Source organism: Sinohyriopsis cumingii, chromosome 18 (genome assembly GCF_028554795.1).
Source record: "Sinohyriopsis cumingii isolate HCF-2022 chromosome 18, ASM2855479v2, whole genome shotgun sequence".
NCBI lineage: Eukaryota > Metazoa > Mollusca > Bivalvia > Unionida > Unionidae > Sinohyriopsis > Sinohyriopsis cumingii.
Window position 1 is genome coordinate 75,912,805 of NC_142978.1, and position 26,742 is coordinate 75,939,546.

General features: G+C 34.1%; 1 protein-coding gene across 1 annotated transcript in view; it reads right to left on the reverse strand.

The window, feature by feature from the left end:
* Positions 1-26,742, reverse strand: part of LOC149777011 (neural-cadherin-like) — a 134,070-nt gene that overhangs the window by 37,608 nt on the left and 69,720 nt on the right. Inside the window, exons 17-24 of the mRNA XM_089941760.1 lie at positions 23,151-23,617; positions 19,575-19,834; positions 17,269-17,414; positions 11,900-12,172; positions 9,166-9,381; positions 6,193-6,307; positions 4,244-4,422; positions 1,887-2,134 (exon numbers count right to left, since the gene is read on the reverse strand). Of these exons, the coding sequence (XP_089797886.1) occupies positions 1,887-2,134; positions 4,244-4,422; positions 6,193-6,307; positions 9,166-9,381; positions 11,900-12,172; positions 17,269-17,414; positions 19,575-19,834; positions 23,151-23,617 (1,904 nt within the window). The remainder of the gene's footprint in view (positions 1-1,886; positions 2,135-4,243; positions 4,423-6,192; positions 6,308-9,165; positions 9,382-11,899; positions 12,173-17,268; positions 17,415-19,574; positions 19,835-23,150; positions 23,618-26,742) is intronic.

Genomic DNA, 26,742 nt, shown 5'->3' on the forward strand with positions numbered 1-26,742 from the left:
ATCAAAGTCAATCTCACAGCTGAATATTGTTCAATTTATGGGGCAATCATTTATGAAACATAAAAAAAAAATCGCCATTGTTGATTAAAAATTATTCTTGCTGAAGTCATTCAAACAAATAGATGTTAGTGTTAATTAGTGGGTAATTACACTGGATAATGGTACACAGAAACATAAAGCTTTTACTGTTAAAAAGAAACTTAAAAACCTTCAAACACAATTAGCTAAAGATTCAGGTGTTTAGGTGTTCATGAGTTGACCATATGAGGATGGATCAACTGATCAAAATCAATAAAGTTTTCAAAGAACAATAAAGTATTCTGATTTGCTGCAGAGAAATTCTAGTAGTATGAAGTTTATACAGACATTGTTTATTGACCTTGGGATGTACACATACATACATACTGAACATTAATGTGCTTCATCTTTCCTAACGTAATTTTGTTATTATTGTTTTTTACATTGAATTCAAACACATAATGATCTGTGACAAAATTACTAAATATCACACTTTTGTTTGCATATTTTCAATGTAGTACATGGTGTTAACATTCTATCTATTCATGCTATACAACAGACATATATGTATATCTACCAATGCAAAGTTCTCTGAATAAAGAAAATATTATAAATGCCATCTCTTTTTTAATGACAGGCATATTTCTTGTTTAATATGCTTTGAATTAAGATGGTAACTGTACCAATGGAGCATGCAGTTTCGCAAGCACTTTATACCCACACTCCGCCCACAACAACTTGCAGGGTATGTCTGTGGGCAATCTATTTTTTACACACAACAGAAAAAGTGCAGGTAATACAAGAGTGCATGTTATACTTGGACATGTGATATATTTGCTAATTCACAGCTAACAGTGTCTCAATGTTTTCTTATTGTGTAGTCTGTTGGAATGTCCATTTCCATGATTCATTCCATGAATCTCTTGGTTTTTAGTGTCTTTTTTTTTCTTTATCAGAATTTGATCTGTTATTTCATTTCTGTTGGCCTGTCTTAATATAATCAGATTCAGCCTTCACATTGGTACCAAAGTATAAAAATTCTCATAAGAAAGCACACATTTAATAATTACTCAAAAATGAAAGCATATCTGGATGTGACACCAAGAAACAGCTGCTTTTATAGCTATCGCTTGGGAGTTCTTATTTCTCCAATAAACAAACTAAAATAACATTATAGGAAAGAGGACAAGTAAAAATAAATTGACCCTAATTTTATACATATGATACACAATAAAATGTGTGGATTGCAAAGTTCATGAAGGATTTAAAATATGATCAAAGTATGATTTAATCGAAGCCAGGTATCCAAGTGTATTCAGTCTACAAATCAATGAGACTTCACATAATCCCTTTAAAATGACTTGGAGTCTTTTTAATAAACTGTCTGATACTGAGCAAAACAGATCAAACAAAGACTATTTCACACCCACCACCCTCTATATCAAGGTCCCTATTTAAATTTTCATCTATCAATATTTACAAATATGCATATTTTTATACAGATTTTGGTGTCCCAGAGACCCCTGATATCCTCTGCTAAAATATAATAATAATAATGGATTCAAATTGGATATACATACAATCTGAAGAGCCAAACATTCTACCCAATACATTCAATTACAAGTCAGGTCCAACTACAAATAACATTGACCCTGACCTGCAATCACATAATACACAAGCAGATCAGGGTCTATATCGTTTGTTCTACCAAGTACTCCTAAAAAACATAATGCAATGGTAGATCTGTGTCTATTAAGTTTGTAGTTGAACCAGACTTGTACGCAAGTATATATGATATATCACTACAGTAAAATTTAATCCAACCCAAACTTTCATTACGTTTAATCTGTGTCAATGTTTGATTTTACCTCAGATCTGTACATATTGACTATGCCATCCGAGCGGCTTGGTTGATACCAGGGGGAGCCATGTGCTGCATATCGAATATCAGTATAGTCTTTGTCTGCAGGATGCATGATACTCAAAATAAAGACATTTTTGGGGTCTGTATTCAGTTTGGTTGCCAGAAGGTTGCGGAATTTGTCAGCTGGACTCTCCATTTTAGAATTACCTGGCCCACTGCTCACTGGTGTCACAAAGTACTCATCAGTTATTCCTAAAATATGAGTAATACTCATTAATGTGCATTTATGGCTGATCACTTGTGCAATGTTGGAGTATTTAACTTTTTAAAAAAGTGATACTTTTACACAGCTAAGGGCCTAAGCATTCCAAAATCATTAAAATAATTATTAACTGAAATGCTTTTCTTCTTCTTCACTTTAACTCTTACCTTAAAACTCACATGCAACTGTAAATACTTAGCAAAAAAATCAAAACTGTACACCAACTGTCGATACAGAGAAAATTATCAGAAAATGTACACCACTTTCAATACAAAGAAAAGCATGAAAAAAATTGACACAAATCATCAATACAGTTAGTCAACTTTTTCTGATACTTTTCTATGTAGTGACTGTAGGTGTCCATTTTCTGTCAAACTGGCAACTTAAGATAATGTGCCTGATAAATGAACTACCATGGCTCCAGGAAAATAGTCTAGGCAGAAAGTTTGACAAATGTACTCTTCTCTTCTATTAACAATCTTTATTGTATTTGCATTGAATGATTTGTGCATGCACTTTATAAGCCTCTGCTCTAACCTGTTTATAATATCATATATTTAACCATCACATTTTATTCTGAAGAAAAAAGATGCCTACAAGTACATGCTTGAATAAGTTTCCCTAAACACTGACCATAACATAAAGTCATGTACATGTTAAATGAAGATCCAAATCTGCTGTTGAAAGAAGTGGACATGACCTATACAGACAAATCGTACAAAATTTGATGCAAAATATAGACAAATATGAAAACCTTTTAAAGTAAATGATAGAATAGTCCTGAACTTTGTGGCTAGTTATGTACACCAATAGCAATTGCTAGCAAATTGCTAGCAATATTTTTACAATTTGCTAAATCATATGGATTTAGATATAACTTATATATTAAGGCAATTACAGGAATGGAAATGGACTACAGAAAAGCACCCACAGAAGACTACATGTTACCTTTCAACAGTGGTCCTTAACCCCTTGGTCACAACCCAAAACATGGTCTTCATGCTGTTTTGAGCGAGTTGCCAAGATCAACATTAATAATTTGAAAATTCCCACCCAAGTGGTTTTTTAGCATCTGAATGGTGGCAAGGCTAACACCACAAGCCTAATATGGGTTGCCACTCAAAAAGGTTAAGAGTCACTGCCTTACAGTATGCTGATATTTTGTAAAGCTTATTACTTCAGTATGCATGCAGTTCTAACACTCAATTCAATGAAATAACCCACAGTATTCCACTATGAATAGTTCAACAATTTCCAAATATTCTAAAACAGATTCAGAACTGCCAGTTTTGATACAAACTGGCTATTCCCAATTATATATTTATATTGGTTTTGTTATCTTTTTCTTAAAAATTCTAATAGCTTTTTTACCTGAACAGAAGTTGCAGAGTGTGTGAAGCTAGTTACTTTGCATAAATTTAAATCTTTTCTGTGGTTGTTTTCTTGCATCACTGCTTTCCAAAATATAAGAAATTAATTTAAGTTTTGCATGATTTTTGCACCTTTTGCCCTGGCATAATTTCTGCATTTAAATGGATAATTTTAACATAATGATGGAATAAACAAAACTGTAATAATTGTTCATTTGTAGCAAGATGTTGAGACATTTAAGACTAATTTTCTAAACTTATTCCTTGCCAATAGTTGGTCATTTTCCTTCCTTGGAAGCACTATGAAACCTAATGAAGGTAACTCCTTTGAAATTTCTTTAAGAACCTTATTCTTTCCTATCGAATGCAATCATTGTTTCATCTTGTCTATGAAATATTGTGTGAAGTCACTTGTTTTACTATATCACATTTTGAGTAAATGTGAATTTAACATAACTCATGAAGTATACATTTGTAGAAATTAATGGTTGCTATAAACTATAAATTTTAAAACGGTGAAAAGTAATTCATCTGTAAAGATTGAAAAGCCCTTTTGCGATTAGACAAATATCTGTAAACTAAGATCATACGAAAATATAATTTTCTGCAACGATATCTAATAACTTAAAAGTAAATTAATTCATAACATGTAACAAGAACACCATCAGTAGGGATGATACTTTTATGTAATGATGATACTTTTAATTCCAAATGTTATCAAATTCTTACCACTGATTCTTGTTGAGCCACTATTACGTACAGCCTCTTCTGACAGTTCTACAATTTCTATTGTTACAGTTGCCATTACTGAAACCTTACTGATAACATCAGTAACTTTGACAGTTATTGTGAAGGTAATTGGGGGAACCTTCTCCAACAGTGTGATAATACCCGAAGTGGAGTCAACTCTGGAAAATAAATGAAAAGCACAATCAAAACTCATTAATCCAGAAACATCTCCCATTTTTCATGCTCAGATAGGAAGAACTGTGAATAAACAACCTCTTCAAAACAATTAGAGGAAATCTATCTCTAGAAATTGTCATACAAATACTAAGACACTGGAATTAATGAAGTTAGGATAAACATAGCTTCAATGTATATTGGCCAAAATATCGATTAATAGAATCTATTATGCACTGAGGAAAATTTCTATACTGAAAGGGGGATATATGGTTTGTACCTTGAAACAGTTCCCTGTTGGCATCCCATGGTAAACAAATCCTTTGGTAGTTCAACAGTGCAAAAGAGTTGTTTTCAAAAGACTTTTCAAGAGTTCTAAATAATTATATTTCTGACAGAACTTTTTCCATATGTTACTTTGTTTATCATGGCATAAATGGAAACCAAAATATACCAAATACTGTAACTTAATAGCAGACTGCTAAAGCAAAGGGACACAACTCAATCTGGTCACTCATTACCCATATCTTGTTTCCTCTGACCAACTCAATTTTATCCTATTTTATTTATTAATTATTTATTATTTTTAGAAAACAAGTAAACAACAAAATTATGATTTTTAAATGTTACATATTTTATTCAGTTGTATTGTTTTGTATTCCCTCCAATAGTCTGGGGAAATATGCAGCTAGCTTTTTTACAACAAATTAAAAGTCTTTTAAAATCTACATTTAAAAAAAGTTCAGGGAGTTTTCAAAAAAAACCCTAAAATTCAATCAGTTTTCAAGGTCGTATGCACCATAGTATATGAGACATAGCTCCTAAAGTTACAAAAGTGGGAAAACTATTTGCAATGGAAAATTTATGTCTCATATTTTAAGCATCTGCATGTTTAATTTTTGTGATGTTGTACATTTATTTTCATTATCCTAAGTTTCCAAGAAGCAAAATTGCTGCAAAAGTTGCTATAATAAAATTCAAGGAGTTTCCAAGCCAACCCCCCCAAAATTCAATACTGTTGTAGGGATCATTGTACCACAGGATACAAGAAATATAGCTTCTAGGCTTACAAGTGTACTTTATATGTGGGGAAACTATTTGTAATGGAAAATTTATGCTTATTTACAAACATTCTAAAACCTGCCATAAACTGGTTATCATCTGATGAGCATATGCCTAAAGTAGCAATCATTCTACAACCATACACAACATCTTTACATATATGCTATAAGCCCCTTCTGTTACAACATAGTTCCTGTTATAACGTAAGTATAATCATGTGGAAGTAAAAGTATGCATTTTATGTACATTATTAAAAGGAATATCATTATTAGACAGTCACACTAAAAGGTGACATATTTATGGCTCCCATGGATAGTGTTATAATGAGTACTGCATATTAGCTGATCAAATTTTGGCACAAAAGAAAAATGGAAAAAAGCTTTTACATGGCAATAAAACACTATAAGTAACTAGACCTTTATAACTTTATGTACCAATTTTTAGTAGATTCATGACTGCCACCTACCACTAACTTAATCATGGAAAAATGTCTTTGCCAGATATGTTGCATTTCAGAGGCAGATCAACAAATATTGACAATTGTTTTGGCTAAACCAAAAGAATTGATCCCCCCAAGATAAATTCCCAGAATTTCCATTTTCTAAATTTTAATACCAATAGACCCTTGCAAACCTTCAACTGATTTTTTATCAATTTACCAAAAAATTCTTAAAGGTGATCTTTAAATATGACATTCATTACAGCAGACTTACGAGACGTATCTACCAGCAACAGCTGCATTTTGCAGCTCAAACCTCTTGTCCACAATGTCCCAGTCATCCAAGTCAGCTGCATATACTCGCCCAATCGGGATGTTCTTAAACAGTCCTGGAAGAGTAAGAAATAGGCATTAATTAGGGGGAAAAAAGTAATTTCCAAAAAACTACAAAATACAATTTACAATATTGTGTTACTCAAGCTACATGTAACAGACAATTTTAAAAACAAATATGATGGGGAAAGAAATCTACAAGTTATATCTGACATTCATTGCTACAAGAAAATATTCTTTACCAAATGGGTTTTACACTTATCTCTGATAAGCAGTCAACATTTCTGACACAAACATTTCATAAGATCTTGTAGTTTCAATTGAATTCAATAGCAAATTTCCCCTTGGTAACCTGATTTTGGATGTATTCAATGGCAAATTTCCCCTTGGTAACCTCATTTTGGATGTATTCAGTTTGGTCTTAATACCTATAATCAGAATTCAAATACATTGTAATGGTGTTCCGCACTTAAATTCCTGAATCAGTGTAAGTTTTCTTGCTCACAGTTAGGGCAATGATTACCATATTTCAGGTTTCGGTGTTGAGATCACTTCAAGTCTTTTTGAAGGAAAATATGGTTTATCTTTAAGCTTTTCAGCAGTAATATAACATGAATTCATGTATATTATCTTGGTGATACATTGTGTTGTCAAAGGCAATCTTTATGTTATGAAACTATATCGATGTCAGAACTGGGTCACATCTGTAGACAATGTTTCATCCTAGACTTTCCACAAGAACAGATCAAGAGTATCAAGTTTAACAACATCAAACAAAAAAAAAAAGTAAAGGTAAAACAAACACAAGAAAAGCAACTATAATTCTTTATTAGTAAAAGGAAATCGAAACATTACCAAGCAAGTGTTCTTTATAAGAATATAATGAAACCTGTTTTACCTACCTAAACAGTATACTTGCTAGGCTCATCAATAAACAATACAGACAATAAAGATCTTAATCTTCCTGATAATAATTAGGAAAGTTGCTAATTTTCATTAGTACATGCTTCATCCAGAGAGAAAAATAATTACTTTTTGTGTCTAGATATTTGGGTCAATGACTACATGCTTTTATCCAGAGAGAAAAGTAATTACTTTTTTATGTCAATGACAGTAATATTGAAACAATTTCATTAATTAATTATTAAAAGTGATTGATAAATGCAGTTGGCAGAGATAAAGTTTTCTGAATTCAGTGGTAATGTCTTAGCTGTTACGTGTAGCTTTAATGCCTAAAATTAAGCACCACGGTCACAACAAAGAATCTCTGCCAATATGAAGATAAAGAACAGTGAGTTTTATCTTTATTCATTTGAGGTTATTTAACGCACATTTGTTCTGAAAATACTACAAGGTGCTATTCTAAGATACTGTTCTCACATAAATCTGCTCCCCTTAAAACTGAATATGCTATATAAAAATGCCAGAAAGGCATTTCCATCATGTGTGAAAATCATGGAGAAATCACAGCCTCTGTTATATCCGTAAAATCTTTATTTGACAATCTGTATCGAGTTTTTACAGGTAACATGATTATGTCAGCCCACCATAATGATAAATTCATAGAAATTTCCTAATAAATTTAACCCAGTAAAATTTGCATACCTTTCAAAAACTCTTCTTGCAAAAAAGCCACATTATTGTTTTAAAAACAGAGATTGCTGTCAAAATGTTTTATTTTATTTTTATGAGTGGAATGTATCAAACTTCTTCAATAGTAATTTGTATAATTTTTTCCTATGAAAATTAAATTCACATTTGTAAATGTTATTTTGCCAACTGTTATGATGCATTTCTGTACCCAGGTTTATCTTGACCAATGAAAACATATGATTCATATACATTTAATCAGAGCAAAACAGATATACTGGATTTGACTAGTTGTCTGGGTATGAATTAGATCTCAATCACTGTCTCTTTTCATTAATATTAAATACACTGTACCTCTTTTGGAAATAAGAGATATGAATAAACGAACCATGCTAACTAGACACACTATACTCTAACCGATAGCATGATGTTATATTTCAAATGTGTAACTATCTTTAAAATTTAGAATTCCAAAACATCCTGTATATAAAAACATTTCTATCACACAAAATTGATTGCAAGAAAGAATGAAATTTTATGTTTAACATACCTCAACTGCTGAAGACTGCTCCTGTAACGTGTAGAGGTTCCTGACGAAATGCGAAGTGTGACAAAATAGCACGAATTTACTCTATAAGTACCCGGTTCATATCAAATGCATTGCACTTATGGTACCACTGTTTCCAAACTAGCTTATGATATTTGGTTTTTACATGTCTTGTTTTGTGTGTGTGTGTGTATGTGCATATATATATATATATATATATATAGAGACAATAAATGAATGACTTCAGATTGTCAGCCAAAGAAAGTTGATCATGCAAAAATAACTTGTCATACAGCAGCATGTCAACATATAGTCCTTTGATCTTTATCTGTATTGCTGATTGTGGACTACGATATACAATGTCATTATGGGTTAACTTTATCTGAAATTACTTTGAGGGTAATTGTAAAAGTTTAAGAGTTTATACTCTCCAACCCCACCCCTAGACAGAACCTATCAAGATTTTAGTTCATGTTCATATACAATCATTTACTCAAACAAAATCAGAAAGGTCTGAACTTGACCTTTATAACATCCTAAGGGGGTAGAGCCAATAATAAAACGTAAAATCTTTCCAACACTCAGTGGACAAGTACATTACCAAATTCAGTGCAAAGTTTCCTTATTGTGTGACATAAAACTGTGTGACAATGGGTGAACGACAATAAAATAATGGATAAATAGGGATATCTCAATGTTTGTAAGTTTTGTTTTCTTTCCCCAAATAAAGTTGGGTGGTGGGGTAAACATAAAATCACTCTACAGCTTCAAGCATACCTTTATAATTGTAAACAAGGATATTCTTCTGACCCGGACCGACTGGGTTATCATTGACATCTCTAACTTCAATGGTCAGCGTATTGGTTCCTGTCATCTGATCTTGTTTACCTCTCCGGTCTTTAGAGACAATTGGAAGATAGAGGAATTTGTTTTGTTCACGATCGAATCTTCCCTTAACTCTTACTTGAGCTGATCCATTCCCATTATCTCCAGCTATATGTTGAATTAAAAAACATACAGAAATTATTATATCTTCCAGGTGATTTTATTATATAGTGATGGAAGCTCAAATGGCACAAATGCACCAAACCTCTGTAGCAAAGTAGAGCTATATGGTGTTTACTATTTAAAAAGGGGCCCCGAGTGGCCGAGTGGTCTAAAGTGCTCTTCGTTACGTATCACTGCCATCCCACCTCTGTCTGCGCCGGTTCGAGTCTAAGATTCAGCCAATGTCGGCATGTGAGAAAGCTTGCCAGTAGCTTCTCGTGGGTCGGTGGTTCTTTCCAGGGTTTTCCAGGTTCTTCCTCCACCATTAATACTGGCCGCCATGTATAGCCTATTGTGTGCTGAAAAATGGCATTAAACCCCACAACAACAACAACAACTATTTAAAAAATGCCGAATGGTGCAAATAAAGCAGATATAGCAACTCTGTAACTTCTGATACATCTTTCAGAAATGTATTAACCATTGAATTCATCACTTTTTGCACAGAATACCAAATTTTGTGGATTTTAAAACCCTACTATGATCTTTCTGTGGAGACAATGAAGCCACTTTCAGCAATCCACAACTTTAAATACTGGCATTCTCACTCAAGCCACGTAAGATGATACCCTTGATAATGAATAAATTCATGGTGAAGATACAGTATAACCTGTTTTGGGGACCAACCCTTGGACAACAAAACATCATTTCTCAAGACAGGTAAATAGTTTAGATAATGCACAGAGTATCTGGTCCTTAAAGACAGGAGGTCTTTTCATATCAGTGATCTTTTATGTCAGGTTTAACTGTATACCATTAATGTATGATAATGAGAAACTTTTAATACTTAATGAAACATGCATGAAAAGCATTTTCTCAATTTCAGCAATTTTACATATGTACGTGTTCATTCACAAAAAAATCTGTGCAGTTGAAAAAGGTGAAAATAAACTTTTAACACAAAATATCTGTGGAAATGTTTCAAAGTAACAACAATAATGCTTAGGCCACACCAAGATCTTTTCTAGGTTTATCACCCTACATGGGCAGTTTTAGTGAAGAAAGTAATAATCATCAGTATAGTGTCAGCTTCCGCTAATATGGGCTTATGTTGTAAAGAACTTTCACACTAGAGCCATTGATGATGGGTGCTCACTACAATTTTTTGAACAAACACCCAGAGAAACTTGTGTTTGAGGAACAAAAGCTTGAGAATGGACCATAACTCTTCTAAATGAGTATGTAAAATGCTGGGAATTAAATTTATTCAAGGTCTTAGCAACATAAATGTGAATGTTAAATTTCATTGAAATCAAACTTTCCGTTCTGAAATTATGCTTCAGAAATCAAAGTTAGGAGAATAGGAAATCAGATGTCTTAACTCCAATAAAAGATGTTCTTGAACAATGGAAATCAATCCTGTTAAAGGTCTCATCACCATAAAGCTGCATGCCAAATTTGGATGAAATCCAATGATATTTGTTGAAATAATTATGTGAAAACCCAAGTCAGGACAGATGACATAGTTATAATTTCTGTACATGATGGCAAACTGCAGTCATAATGTGAGTCTTCAGAGTACCAAGGTATTATTTTGTTCCAGTTAATGTACCTGTTTTTGCCTCTGAACTGTTTTTAAAAATCTCTTTGTGCAAGTTAAAAATTTTTATTTACAATTAGAGTTCACCTTCTATGCTGCTACTGATACTTATTTCATTCATTAATGGAAAATCATTTACAAAAATAAGAGAAGAGAACCTAAATCAGATCAGTGAGGGACCCCAGAATGAATATTCAATTTTGTGGGCAAATGTTGCCAATGATTACTTGCTTTAACCTTTGGCCTAGGTTTGATCTTAACCAGTTTAAAGAAGAATCAACAAACATATAATATTTCAACTTATGCACCATAATTCCATGATTAACTAGACCAAAGGCTTTCTTGATGTCAAGAAAAACAATACCAGTCAAAGAACCATTATTCATTTCTAGCAGCCAAAGATCTGTTCATTTTGTGAGTTCTGTCTGGCATGTGTGACATTTTCTAAATCCTGATTGTGCCTTATAAAATATGAAGTAAGTTTAAAAAAATTCATACTTTTTACCTAACTGCTTTGCAAATAACTTTGCTAATACAAGTAGAATGGATACTGGTAAGTAGTTCTCTTGATCCTCCTTTTCTACTTTCTTAATGATGTGTAACCTTTGCATATCTCAGGCATTTGGAATGTTACCATTCATTATACTTAAGTTTATCATATGCATTAATGACTTTGTTACTACAGTACAATGTTGACAGTATCCACTAAAAGCTAAAACTGAGGAACTGACAACGCCATTTAGCAGCAGGCAGGGGAGGTAATGGGTATGAACTTCTTATCTGTTTTTTATGATCTATAGATGGAGGAAAAAATATTTCATCTTTTGCAATTGCTGGATTCAAGAGGAAGCAGACCTTCTTTCCTAATATTAATGTGATCAGAGATGAATTCAAAGGAGAAATTCCTTGAATGAAATGGTTTACCTGGATCAAAATCAACTGTGAAAGTAGTACACAATGTGGAACTTCCACAAGCAAACTCGAATGGTGGTCCATTTTCACCTAATGGGGGACCAAGATCAGGGTCAACACCTCGGATAACCAGTGTACCACCATAGAGTACTTGGAGAGGCACATTATTATAATCCTGATTCTCCGTAACATAAGGACGATAATTTTCGGCAAATCGAGGAAAGTTGTCATTTATGTCTGTTAGGGAAACTGTAAGAGTGGCAGTCCCAGTATTTTGTGGGTTTCCTGTAAAATAAAAAAAATGAGAATCATGTATATGAAGGTTATTTTTATTGTTAAAAATTCTAAATTTTATTAGTTGGTAATTTCATTTCAGAATACAGAAATATGTAAATTATCTGGGCCCATGAGGGGATGATGGATTTATCTATATTAAAAAATTGGTGGCATTCCATGCAAATGAACAATACAGATCATCATGTTTCATCTGGATGACCAGTGTTCAACTGCATGAATTTTTTTATTCTCCAGTCAAATATTAATGCACGAAAATAATATTCCACAAATCTTCAATGAAAATTCATCTCCGATTACTGATACATACCAAATAAAATAAACATCCAAACTATACCATAAAAATCAAATAAATGTTAGCATAATATTTTAGCAAATTTAGCAGGAAAGAAAATTTGCAAAAATATTATGTGCTATGACACCAATTAAATCAATTTATAATATTGAAAATCAGTTATTTGCTAAATTTTTGTCATGGACATGTTAATTTTAACGAATTCACAGAAATTCAGCAATCCAAAAATATTATGGTTTACAATATTTACCAATCTCAAATGCACTTCTAAATACTGACGGCACAAGCAAGCCCAGATCTACAGCTGCTTAATGAGCCTGCAGAATGTGTATAGTTCACCCTGGTTTTGTACTTTGGATCCCAAAGGTACCCTCCAAATCTGGGAGACATACAACATTTTAATGGGATAAATGAAAATTCCAGTAATAAATGCCCAAAATAATATGATAATCTAATTTGCTCTGATAGTTTTGCTAACTTAACTTTGTCTTCTGCACACACTTATCATAATTTCCTTGGACACTGACACTATTGCAACAGACATTATCATTCATTGAAATAGCTCATGAAAACATTAAGGGCTGTTCCATTTAAACATACATGGTACACAGGGAAGGCCGTTTAAAAAAAATTTATGCCACGGTACTTTGATTTCACACAGTTCATATTAAAATGATAAGAAAATTCTAAATTGCATCTATGGGTGAGTACCCAACTTTAAAAGTGCCTTCCCTGGGTCCCATGTATGTTTTAATGGAACAGCCCTAACATGCTTGAATACCTGGTTAACCTGAAATGAGCTACACCATGGAATTTTCCATTCCAGATCTTGCTCTCATGGAACTTTAGCATTCACTCATCACCATCAGTATTTTTTTAAAATTAACACCCACATTTTCTTCATTACGTTTCTTTCCAAGATAATAAATCACTGATTTAATAACAAATTGGTTCTTTTTTGGTAAATTTAGTCTATTTTATCATTAATTTTACCTCTAAATAAATTAAATATTCCATATCATAGGTGTGATAGAGTTAACCAATGATATCAAAATAGGTAATCAATGGCAGATCAGTGAAATTATAATAATTCACCATAAATTTTGATGGGTTTCCCATAAACCAGAATAATACAAATTATACCACCATCTTGCTTTCTTTCCATTCTTTAACTCTTGAAAATGTTATCACTTTTCCTTTAAAAATAAAGAAAATAGGAGGAGTTTGAAATAGGTACTCAGCTGTTTCAATTTCAGTAACTACGACTGTCCATTGCAGCCGGGTCAAGGACCCGCTAATGAATGGAATTGATGCTTCACCTTTCTTACAGAATGGAGAATTTAATTTGCTCTGTGCACTGAGGTGTTATTTTTAACCAATGAAACTGCATTTAACATACAGATGATGCTATGATCTTTCCCACAGTATTCACACTACAAAGAACAAGCAAAAGCAAAGAAATGACTAGGTTTTTTTCCTTTTTACTCCAGTATTTCTGGTTATTTTAAGGAGTGCACTGTCTGACAGATAACACTTTTCTTTCTGCTTCTGCACTGAAGGAGTCCCAAATTATGTCTTTTGCCAGCATTATTAATATGCTGCACTTCAAATTATAGATTCCAAGATAATTGCACACCCGGAGTAAAATGGCCACTATGGCTCATCACATGTTTATGGTAGGTCAGTGATAATGGGTTGTTACGTTACACATTTTCACTGAGTACGTAATTCAGCAGGCATTCAGTGGAAACAATCTGTACAACTCTTAAAAAGTATGTTAATAATAATGTTGTTGTTTCTAAACTTTAATTGGGGATGCGACTTGACCTGGAAAATGCAATACAAATTGCACAATAAATTAACATTACTATAAATAATCAATCTGAACAATGGCTCTTCTCTTTTGTGTTCTTATATTATGATATATACTGTCAATGTAATTAATATAATTAGTTATTCATTAGTTTATGGTTTTAAGACTGAGTATACATACCAATTTCAGCATCTGAAGGTTTGATGGAGTTTAGCAGCTCCCCACCCCTCTGCTTTTATCTAAATTCACGGCAATAGTATGTGTAACTAGTTTATTAATGAATTTTCAGTGAGTGTGATATAAAGGAAATTGAAAATGTCCTTATATTGACAGCATTTACAGTTATAATAATTATAAGGACTTGGCATTTCTCCCCAACTCAGTCTCTAATTTTTCCTTAAATGGCTAAAATTTTAAAACCCTTAAAAATATGAAGAAACATATGAACACTGACATAAATTTCATACATTCACAAATTCATTTATCAACAAAACTCAAAAGATACTTTACACATTTTTGATGCAAGTTTACATTTACTAATTCCATACAGTTAATTAATTTTTGATCTAAATTGTCTTTCAGATGTGTATGCACAACTAGTGTTTCTAGAAGGTGATATTCGGTTTGAAGACTTGAGTCATCTGATTCCAAACTGGGCATTTCAGTCTTTGGAAAGTTTGCTCACACTTGATCCACCCACGTCATCTGGAACTTTGGATTATTTTAAGAATCTCACAACAGGACAATTTCTTTGCCTCATCCATACTGCTAAAAACTTTGAAGCATATAGCCTCACTGTCAAGAAAGAATCTACTTGTGGGTCATTATGGTATAAAATTATGAATCAGAGCTCCTTGTCAGACTGTTGAGACTGCACCTGCTCAAAGAACTTGAGAGAGGGTTCCAAAGGGTGATCATGGTGGGCACACTTATTGGTCTGCTTTAAAACTCTTGGAGTTATGGCCAGGGGCTTGTGTTGTTGGTCCTCCAATTTCCCTGCTTGTTGGGGGCTGGGGGGAGGCAAAGCCTATAAATGGACATGAAATCTGAAGGCAACTACAAGTCACCAAAAGGTAGAAGAGGGGACAGACTATCCCTTCTGCTGCATGGCAAACTCATGTTCCCATGAAATTTTGTTCAAGTTCCTGAACCATCATAGAGTGCAGAAACTACAGAAGGTCTGAACAAGATGCTGCCATCAAAAACCTCTCAAGGCAAGAAAGAGGCATAGGACACAAAGCTTTATTCAATGTCCAAACTACCTCTTTCTCTGGTACATGACCTGACAGGTAGGAAGGAGCTGAGACCCCAATAGTAGGTGAGAACTCATTCGAGTTCACTATGATGGAAATAAAAAACATCCTGAGCCCCCTCCCAAGGTGAAATAGAACTGTTCCTCCTAATACTTGTCTAGCCCATGAGATATCAAAATGGGGCCACCCTCATCCCAAAGTCACTACTGAGGATGATGGGACTAACCCTACTAATGAAACCTTTGGTGAATGGGAACTCTGCTCCCTTCTAGACTGTCTTGGGGGTGCATGGTGGTCCCCCTCCTTTTTCTTGGTCCAGGCCAGAGTGGATGAAACAATTCCATGGTCTATCATATCTGCCCTACCTTGAAACCAAGGGTTGGACATCCATGGTACCATGGAGAGGAAAGACTCGTTTCTGAAAAGGGGGCTCCCCACCTTCCAGAGAGATTAAAAGAAAAAAATACCAGTGCTAGAAGTTCAGTGACTGGTTACCAGTGCCCTGTGATGTGACCATGACCCAGTGACCAGAGAAAGACCACTGTGGTGATGAAGACCTGATGGACAAGCCAACATCAGATAATAACAGTACAGATCACAACATTTCAAGGTGACCAGAGCTGGAAGTTTAGTGACTGGTGACTGGTGCCTGGTGCTTTGACCAGGACTATGTGACCAGTGACCAGAGAAAGGCCAGTGTGGTGATGAAGACCTGATGGACAAGCTCCACATCAGATTTATCTGTAAAAGATCATTTCTCTTACCTCACAGGAAGATGCAAGTTATAAATATCATTCACCCAGACCAAGACCTTTACAGGATATTTCTCATCCTTAAGCAGGGGCATGACTCACTCCTGAGTGTTTTTCAACCCTTGGAAGAGCATTAATCAGCAGTAATCATGGCATCATAACAAGTATCAGGTACTGTTTGACGCTAGGTTATCTCCAAACCATTGTCATCACACAACTTCTACAGGGTTATTAGTCTTCACTAACTCAGAATGAGGTCCAGACCACAACCACCCACAAACAGAATGAGTAACCTATAGAAGAGAATGAGTAAGAGGGGCCCTTCCTCCCACTGTATGTGTACCAACTTTCAGCCAAAGGCACAAAATTGTGGATACATTGTGAATAATCTGCTGTGGGGAGAATGTCCTAAGGGGTATTGTCATGCCCACACTTGCCCTCACCTTGTGACATCATAAACTCTTAAATATAAATACAACAGAAACAAAATAAAATATCTGGAAGCAAAAAAGGACAGACAATACTTACCCTAGCACCAGAACCAAGAAGGGGGATACAATTAATGAAGCACCACTTGCAAAGCAAGATGCAAAATCTCACAAAATCAATAAAAGGAACACAGATAACACTCAACAATGACTGAGGAGACAAACACTCAATTGATACAAAAGGTAGATGAAATGCTAAAATTATGTTAAAAGTGAAATCAGAGCAATTTATAAGAGCATTAACATAAGTACATGTGTTATAAATACATGACATGGGAATATTAATGTAAACAAGACTGTAGTCATGTCATAACTGTATTTATTACGAGCAAATCTGTTGATAAACTCTAAACCAAGAAGTTCTAGATTTTAACCCTTACAGAGATTTCTTTTTCCAAACCTTCCAAAATCCACGATCACAACAAGAAACACCATCCTCCTTGGTTCTTACAGAGATGTGTGATAACAGTAAAATATTGTATTTACCTCTATCAATTGCTAGTATATAAAGAATATATGTTGGAATATCCTCTCGATCAAGCGCCTTGTTCACAAAGACTTCACCTAAATTCTGACTGTTCTGCTGTATCCTGAACTGACGCTTTGAATCTGATTTCAGGCTTATGAAATAACTGAAATAAGAAAGAATATATTTTGTACAGCTGATCAATGTTAAAATAATGAAGTAAAGGTGATTCTTAAGTAGATGACTAGCTAAGCCAACAGACTGGAAATGGAAATCAATTATTAGACAAGCTCAGATAATGAGGTATTTGAAACTTGAGAGATCTCAACCCACTGTGCATTTAGTAGGTTCCACTAGTGTTTTGTGTGTGTGTGTGTGTGTGTGTATGTGTGAGAATATGTACGTATGTATCAAATTAAGCATTTTTAAAAATCAGAATTTGAGCATAAAGATAGACATAGTTCAAATTTTTATCCAACAATTTAATTTAAGCATTGAACTGTACTGATTCAAAATGAGTTTTGGCTGAAATTCTTTCTTGTCATGTGCTACAAATAAGTCCACTGTGAAAAAAACTGCAAAGGTATACTATTCATTAAGTGTTGATATCATATGTATGCTGGCTTGGATTTCTTGTGCAGGTTTTTCATCAAGATATAATCCTTATTAGTCACCTTTAACAAATGAATTATATTGGTTCACTGGGTGGCCAAGTGGTCTAAAGCACTCGCCTTTTTACAGATCAATGGAATCTCATTATTGTCTTTTCTGGGTTAGAGTCTCAGGCACAGCCAGAGTGGGTATGTGAGAAAGCTTGCCAGTAGATTCCTGTTGGTCAATGGTTTTTCCCTGGGTTTTCCCCAAGACCTTCCTCCACCAGATATATTAGCAACCATGTATAGCCTATTATGTGCTGAAAAATGGTGTTAAACCAAACAACAAACAAACAATTAATTGCAACAAGATATTATAAACACTTAAGTAATTAAGATATGCATGTTTGAATTGCAGTTCACTATTATCAGACTGTAAATTGGAATCAGAAAGTGATCGAAATGGCTTTTGTTGTTGTAGGGTTTAATGCCATTTTTCAGCACAAGATAGGCTATACATGGTGGAATGGTGAAGGAAGAACTGGGAAAACCCTGGAAAGAAGCACCAACTCACAAGAAGCTACTGGCGAACTTTCTCACATACCCACATTGGCTGAATCCGAGGCTAAAAACACGCAGACAGAGGTGAGATGGCAGTGATCCATAGGGAAATGAAGTAATTTTGAGGTTAAAAAAAGTAATAATTTCAATCAAATTGGAATGGTTCCCACTCTGAAAATGACATTCTTTGTGCAAAAACAGTGAATTCAAAGTCACAAATATATATGAATTCACTATATCAATATATGGCAAAGGCTGTATAAGAAAGTGGTTTATCTAAATTGTTTTATTTTCCCATATACCCATTTTGTCTGGTTTTAGATTTACTATTTTAGAATAACAGTAGCATTATTCTGACAATGGAGTCTTAAAAATCACAATGAATTTGCAATCAAATACTTTGCAGTTAATCTGGATAAAATGTCCAGACTGGATATGTGTTGTAAAATATATGCCTAACTAAAGTCAAAGGATCTAGAGTCCAAAAACTAAACAAAGCCTGGATAAATCATATAAATGGCACAAAAATCTAACAAGATCATTTACATATGCACATAAACAAGCATATCAAACTTCAAGCCATTTCTTCATAATACTTCTCAATGAGTTTTCACAAAAAGTTAAAGTTCAGAAATCTAGTTAGATTGGATATCAATGCATAAAAAGATGCCTACAAAATTGCATTTGCCTGTATCAGGTTGTTTGCGTGTACTCGTGCTGGAAAGTTTCTAAAGATAAATATATGGATGGATGGAAGAAACAAATTATGCAGTATGGGCAAAAAGGTGGAGTAAGGCAGCATTATCCCTATCCTTTTATCAGTTACCACCCTCCACTGCCATCCCTATTGCTCAAGTGATGAAAGCACCCCATAAGACCAACCATGTAGGGTAGCTATTGTTTTACACATCTGCATATGGTTCTCAATCGTATCCATATATTCAAGCATCTTATTAAAATGTAGGACAAACTGAATGACATAAGGTACAGTTTCATGATTGAAGCATGAGTTGGTAGGATATAATGCTTCCCTCATATTTTCTGAAAAGCTTGTATCCAGGATAATGTCCAGGAAATCTCAGGTACGAAATATTAACATGGAGAAAATAAAAGGGGGGAGAGTATGTGGATGATGTGAGTGTGACATACAAATGGTTTTTAAAGTCACTTACTCAAATAGGCCATTGATTCCAGTGTCTCTGTCATTTGCAATGAAAGAAGCTAGACTTGTACCAACTGCAACATTTTCTGGAACAGTAACTAGCTTATCTCCCTTCTCAAAGATTGGTTTCTCATCATTGTAGTCAGTAACAGTAATATAGATCGTGGTACTTGCAGTGAACTTTTTACCAGTAGGATTCAGGATAGGTCCATTGTCAGCAGCATATGCTATTATTGTAAAATTAGTCTCACCACTATCAAAATCAACTTGCTGAAAGAGAAATGTTTGAGTTATTATCTACTATTTGAGTGAATTAGGTCCACATTTCCTTAACTCTAGGTTTAAACTGCCTCTAACTACATCCATCATATTTTACTTTGCATACGATTATCTCTGTGTAAAATGTCAAATGAAATAATTGTGTTTGAAATCATTTTCTGCATAAAAAATACAGAGAAATCATGTAAACTTTATATCATGTGTTGCCATTCTTAATACCATATATATATATATATATATATATATATATATGCATACAAGTTACATCCAACTGCAAACAACACAGATCCTAGGATGGCAGTTCTGAGTCTATCTTATTTATTCTAATGATTAATCCTAAGAAATATAATTGATCTGCTTACACGATGTGCTGGCAGATATGGGTCTATCTTGTTTATTCTAATAATTTGTAACAAATTGAATTGATCTGCTTACATAATGTGCAAGCAGATCTGGGTCTATCTCATTTATTCTAATAATTTGTAACAAATGGAATTGATCTACTTACATAATGTGCAAGCAGATCTGGGTCTATCTCATTTATTCTAATAATTTGTAACAAATGGAACTGATATGCTTACATAATGTGCTGGCAGATCTGGGTATCTCATTTATTCTAATAATGTAAGTGTGTGTGTGTGATTTGGATTTTTAATGTAGCTTTAAAGAAATTCAGTCATATTGCTAAGATGTCTGCAGTGTGGCAGTTTATAGTGATGTCTAGCACTGGGGCATCATGCTGCAGATATGTAGCATGATGTCCCACCCAGTCACATTATCCTGACTCCAGGCTGACCAATCCTAACACTAACTTCTTGATGCCGAGCACCAAGTCTTTGGTATGACTCAGCCTGGGATCGAACCCATGACCTCCTGCATCCGAGGCAGACACTCTAACCACAAGGCCACCGAAGCAGTCTAATAATGTAACAAATGGAATTAATTTGCTTACATAAAGTGCTGGCAGACCTGGGTCTATCTTGTTTATTCTAATGATTTGTAACAAATGGAACTGATCTGCTTACACAATGTGCTGGCAGATCCGAGTCTATCTTGTTTTTCCAGAATAGTCCCAACAAAAGGCTGCGATCTGCTGTGGCTGATCTGAATATATGTTGTTTGCAGCTGGGTGCAACTTTTACAGCAGAATATACAGTATGTATTTAATTGAGATACCTAAATACCTAAACTTATACATGAATATATACTGTATGTATTTATTGAGATACCTAAATATCTAAATTTATACATGATTATATACAGTATGAATTTAATTGAGACACCTAAATACCTAAACTTATACATCAGTAGATACAGCAGAGATCTCAAACTCAAACTACCCTGACGGTCACACCATCTTTGTTATCTCTCATGACACCCTGTGACACCAATCATTTTGCAGGCCACAGGATACGGCCTGGTGGGCAGCATGTGGCCCATGGGCCAAGTGTTTGGGATCCCTGATATACAGCATGTATTTAACTGAGATACCTAAATATCTAAACTTGTACACGAGTATATAAAGAATGTATTTAAGTGATATACCTCAATACATCAAATTATACACAAGTATATACAGTATATACTTAAATGAGATACCTAAATACCTCAACTTACAGGTGAGTACAATTATACAGTATGTATTTATCTGAGCTAACTAAATACCTTAACTTATATGTATGTACAGTATGTAAATAACTGAGACATCTAAATACCTCAACTTGGGTGACACATTTCTCTTTGATAAAAAATATCTTCAGAAAATCACTTTCATAAAGTTGGTTTGTTATATTGCTGTTTTATGACTTGCAAATACCTGTACTATCTATTTTTTCTAGGTCCATATTCAATTAATCAGTAGAAAATTTTAGTTGATTACTTTTAGTTAAATTACCATATTCACTGTTGTTTTTTTTTTTGTTGCTATGGTTGTTATTAATATAACTTGTTTTTATCAAACCTGAAGATGATTAATATCACCATAATCTGTACAAGACCTTCATTAATGTAAGCTTCATCATCACCTAACATCCTCATCCTCATCATCATTCTTGTTATCATCATCACGATCATTCACATCACCATCATTCTTATCATTATCATGGTCATCATATTTATTATCATGATCATCATTACCAACATATAATGATCATCATCCTTGTCATCATCATCATCACCATCATCACTATCATTCTTGTCATCACCAAACCAACCAGTCATCATCACCACCATTATGAATAGCAGTACCAGCAACAAATGGAGTGCATTCTTGTGTCACAAAAGTATATCTGGCACAAAGTATTCTGGCCCACTATCCAACCTGGCTTAATTTCTGTCTCCTACATGGCTGCATCATACACACTCCACTGTGCAAATGTTGAAAAATTTGGAATCCAATAAATTATTCATGATTTATTGTAAATGATTGATAACTGAACAATAAGGGATTAATTTGTTAACAGGATACCCAGCCATAGACTATTGTTTTAAATGCCTTGCCAGATGCTATTGTTTTAAATGCTTTGACAGGGACTGTTGTTTTAAATGCTCTGCCAGGGACTATTGTCTTAAATGCTTTGCCAATTAATATTCTTTTAAATGCCTTGACAGGGACTATTGTTTTAAATGCTTTGCCAAGGGCCAATGCTTTAAATGCCTTGACAAGGACTTTTGTTTTAAATGCCTTGCCTGGGTCTATTGTTTTAAATGTTTGCCTGGGGGTATTATTTTAAATGCTTTGCCAGGAACTATTGTTTTAAATGTCTTGCCAGAGACCATAGTTTTAAATGCTTTGCCAGGGGCTACTGTTTTAAATACTTTGACAGGGACCATTGTTTTAAATGCCTTGCCAGGGGCTATTGTTTTAAATACTTTGACAGGGACTATTGTTTTAAATGCTTTGCCAGGGGCTAATGTTTTAAATGCTTTGCCAGGGGCTACTATTTTAAATACTTTGACAGGGACCATTGTTTTAAATGCTTTGCCAGGGGCTAATGTTTTAAATGCTTTGCCAGGAGCTATTGTTGTAAATACTTTACCAGGGACTATTGTTTTAAATGCTTTGCAAGGTGCTATTGTTTGTAATGAGCCAAAAGTAAAAATCAGCAACAAAGATTGCAAAACTGAATTCTGACCAAACCTGATTAAAAAAAATTCCTATTAATTGGTCACTTCACTGAAAGTGACAGATACACAACCAAATTGATCAAATGGAACATCACTAAACTGCAATATATTTCACCTTTTCAGCACTCCTGCAAATTTTGCAACATTATATTGCTTGATCACTCAACATTTTTCTAACTACCTTGAAAACAGTGAGCACTCCCTCATTTGTTGTTGAATCAGTATCCATTTTGAAATGTTTTCTGAATTCCTCTGGGACTGAATAGGTAATCGCAGCATTAATTCCAATGTCTAGATCATAGGCCCTGATTCGAACAATCTCAGACTGGACTTGAGCATGCTCTGACATTGTGACATTGTAAGTTGCATTAAAGAATGGGTCATGATCATTGATGTCATCAAGTGTGATGTTCACAACTGCTGTAGAACTCAACTGAACTGGAACACCATTGTCCGTGGCTTTCACTGTGATTGTGTAAAAGTCTTTAGTTTCTCGATCAAGGCTTGCAGGCGCAACATTGGTATAAATATCTCCATTGGCATCCAATCGGAAAGTTCCAGGGTCAGACTGGGACTCCAAGGATAAAGAAAATGTCCCATTATTTCCAAAATCATAATCCTCTGCAATAACTGTTCCTACTTTGGTATCTGAAAATGCAAAATGTCGATTTAATATGCAAATGCATAAATGATAAATCCACCTTTGTATAATCTTAATAGACTTTAATAAGAAAAATTTATGCAATATTTATAAGGTAACAAATTCATCAAATGTTAGTTTAACATGGTGTATGGAATATTATAGCAGTCATGAACCTGGTATATCCTTCATCCTTGACACAGGGTGTCTGGGATTCAAGACAATCATAACATTATGTACACTACAGTAAACTACTATGCAACTAATAATATAGAACAGAAAAGTGCTCTAGGCAAAAGGCTGCTGTACAAATCTATACATGGTCTGAGGCCACAGAGATCAAGACGTTCAAGTAATACAAAGTGATTTGAGTGATTGACAGGAGTTCTTGTTTTAAAATAGCTCTACTTTTAACAATTTCAACTACAGCTGAACCTCACTGTTTAATGGCATAAAAGATAAACCAGTAACAGAAAGAATCCCATGGACTAATATAGAGACAAGATTTAATTTCATTAAGTTCATGAGATCAGCAACCATACTTAGGTACTGCCCAGTCTCACATCAAGTATCACAAAAATTCCAATTTCACTACAACACATTCCTTCACATATGATTTCTATTCAATTTTAACACATTCCCTTCCTGGTAACGACAACCTAAAGTCAAGCCCTGCACAAAGTAGATGTACAGGAAGTGTATAGAGTGCATATGAAATCAGGTATAAAGACTTAAAAAAAGCAAAATCAGGTATGCAGATTTAAAAAAGCATTTTCTTTTGTCACTTTGTTACTTCTTAAATCCATAAAAAACAAAAGTATTTTAAGAATTAATCTTCATTATTATTCTTATTGACTTTAGTATAAGTCTACATATACCACAACAAATGTACTGGTCTCTGCTGTATATCTATGCCATATGAAGCTAGAAAATTGAGAAGCTTTCATAAGAAAATGTACTCCAGTGGTGGCAATTATTGGTTGTTTTCTTTATTTGTCCTGGGGAGGTAACTGCTACAATAACATGCTGTAAAGATTTACTGCCAATAAATGCATTAACAGTGATTTCTCCAGGATTTTCTCAGTAGGGAATTAGGAAGGGATGATTTTCAATGCAGGTGGGTGGGTGGGGGGCCAGGTTTTAATTCAGAACACTGTCTGTGATAAATAACTTTTAATGAATAAAATAAAACTTAATCATTTATTTTCACTAGCAGAATAGCAGCAGTGATCTTTAGTTATTATAACTGCCATATATCGTATGCATTAGAACTGCATGAAACAGCAGTGATCTTGTGTTATTATAATGACTATATATCATATGTATTAGAACTACATGAAACAACTGTGATCTTGTGTTATTAGAATCACCATATATTTATTGTATACATTAGAACTGCATGAAACAGCAGTGATCTTGTGTTATTATAATCATTGAATGAAACAGAAGAGAATGAATACCAATGAATACATAAAACATGTCCAATAACTCGACAACCTTGCCAAGTGTGTGTGTGTGTGATTTGGATTTTTAAAGTAGCTTTAACAATTTTTCAGTGATATCAATACAATGTCTGCAGTGTGACAGTTTATGGTGATGTCTATCACTAGGACATCATGTCACAGACATGTAGCATCATGTCCCACCCAGTCACTTATCCTGACACCAGGTCAACCAGTCCTAACACTAAGCTCTTAATGTTGAGTGCCTAGCAAGGCAGATGCTAGTACCAATTTTATAAGTCTTTGGTATGACTCAACTGGGGTTTGAACCCACGTCCTCCCACATCCAATGAAGATGCACAGGAGTGGTGACCAATTGCAGTTAGTAAAATGCTTTTAATAACTAGATAAAGAAACCATCTCACTCGTCAGTTCCAAAAAGCCACTTAATAAGCACTTGATTAGGGCAAACTGATTTCTAAGTCAAAAGTTTACGTGATCAAATGGGACTTTTTAAAAATATTTATGAATGTTACAGGTTATGTTTCATGGCAAATCTACTGCAAACATTTATCTGTATATTAAGGTCAAGTGATCATAAAACCCATTTTCTACAAATCCCATGGTTGACCTTTACAGACAGTTTTGAAAATAACACACACACACACACACACATCTGTGAATAAATTCATTTTCATGGGTATCTATGTATTCAATTCAAGGTTCAGTGAAGAAAAGAATTTTCATCATACCAAAATTTGTGTACTGGTTAAATGGTCCTACTGTTTCCAAAGAAGAATCATTCTTCATTGTGTCTTTAAGTTTGTGTTTTGTAGCTTCCACAAAATTATCAAAATCTCAATTGCTTATGCTTTTTGTTAAACAATATAAAACACATAAACTGTCTGGGCTGAGTAAAAGTTTACTATGTTCTCATCCCAGGGCTGAGTAGATACAGATTTGCACATTGAGAATAAATTCAAGTGCATTTTTTAATCTCTACAGGCACCAAAGTTCAGCAATGCTTAACATTTGATATGCATCTTTTTTTTTAAAACAGGCAAGTGATGTAACATTCATACTTAAAATGAGTAATTATTATGACCATATTATGTTGCCATTTCTCACGTATTCCTAGATTTCTTAATGGAGTCAATATGTTCTCATCTGGTCAGGCAATTTTTCAGTTGCCCTAGGTCATCTGTATTTTCAAGACAGAAGCCTTATTGATACATCGTTATGCCAAAAAGATGCCAGCAGATATTCCAGTAAGCATCTAATTAATTTTCAAAAGAAAACTGTTGCAATCTACATATCAAATGAGTATTTCAAGTGTCTCTGCTGATTCTCACCAGCTTTCATACAATGCATGCTGTTGTAATCTTTCATAACGCTGAGAATGTTTAGACAACAGCTGATTGGTCAAAACCTTGTTGGGGTAATGACAGCAAAATATTTCAGTTCTTCAGGTCAGTCAACAATCTTCCTTTAATGGCTCCAATATGAAGCTCTCTAGAATGGAGGTTTTGACCAAAGCGATTCATTTAGTACAAAAGTTGGTGGGAACTGAGACAGTTGGAATTCTTCTTTTAGATGAAAGTTATTGGTATTTTTATTGTAAAAACTAATTACATGCTTATCTTTTTATCTGCTGCTGTCTATATTTTGATGTGACAATGTAATAATAAAGC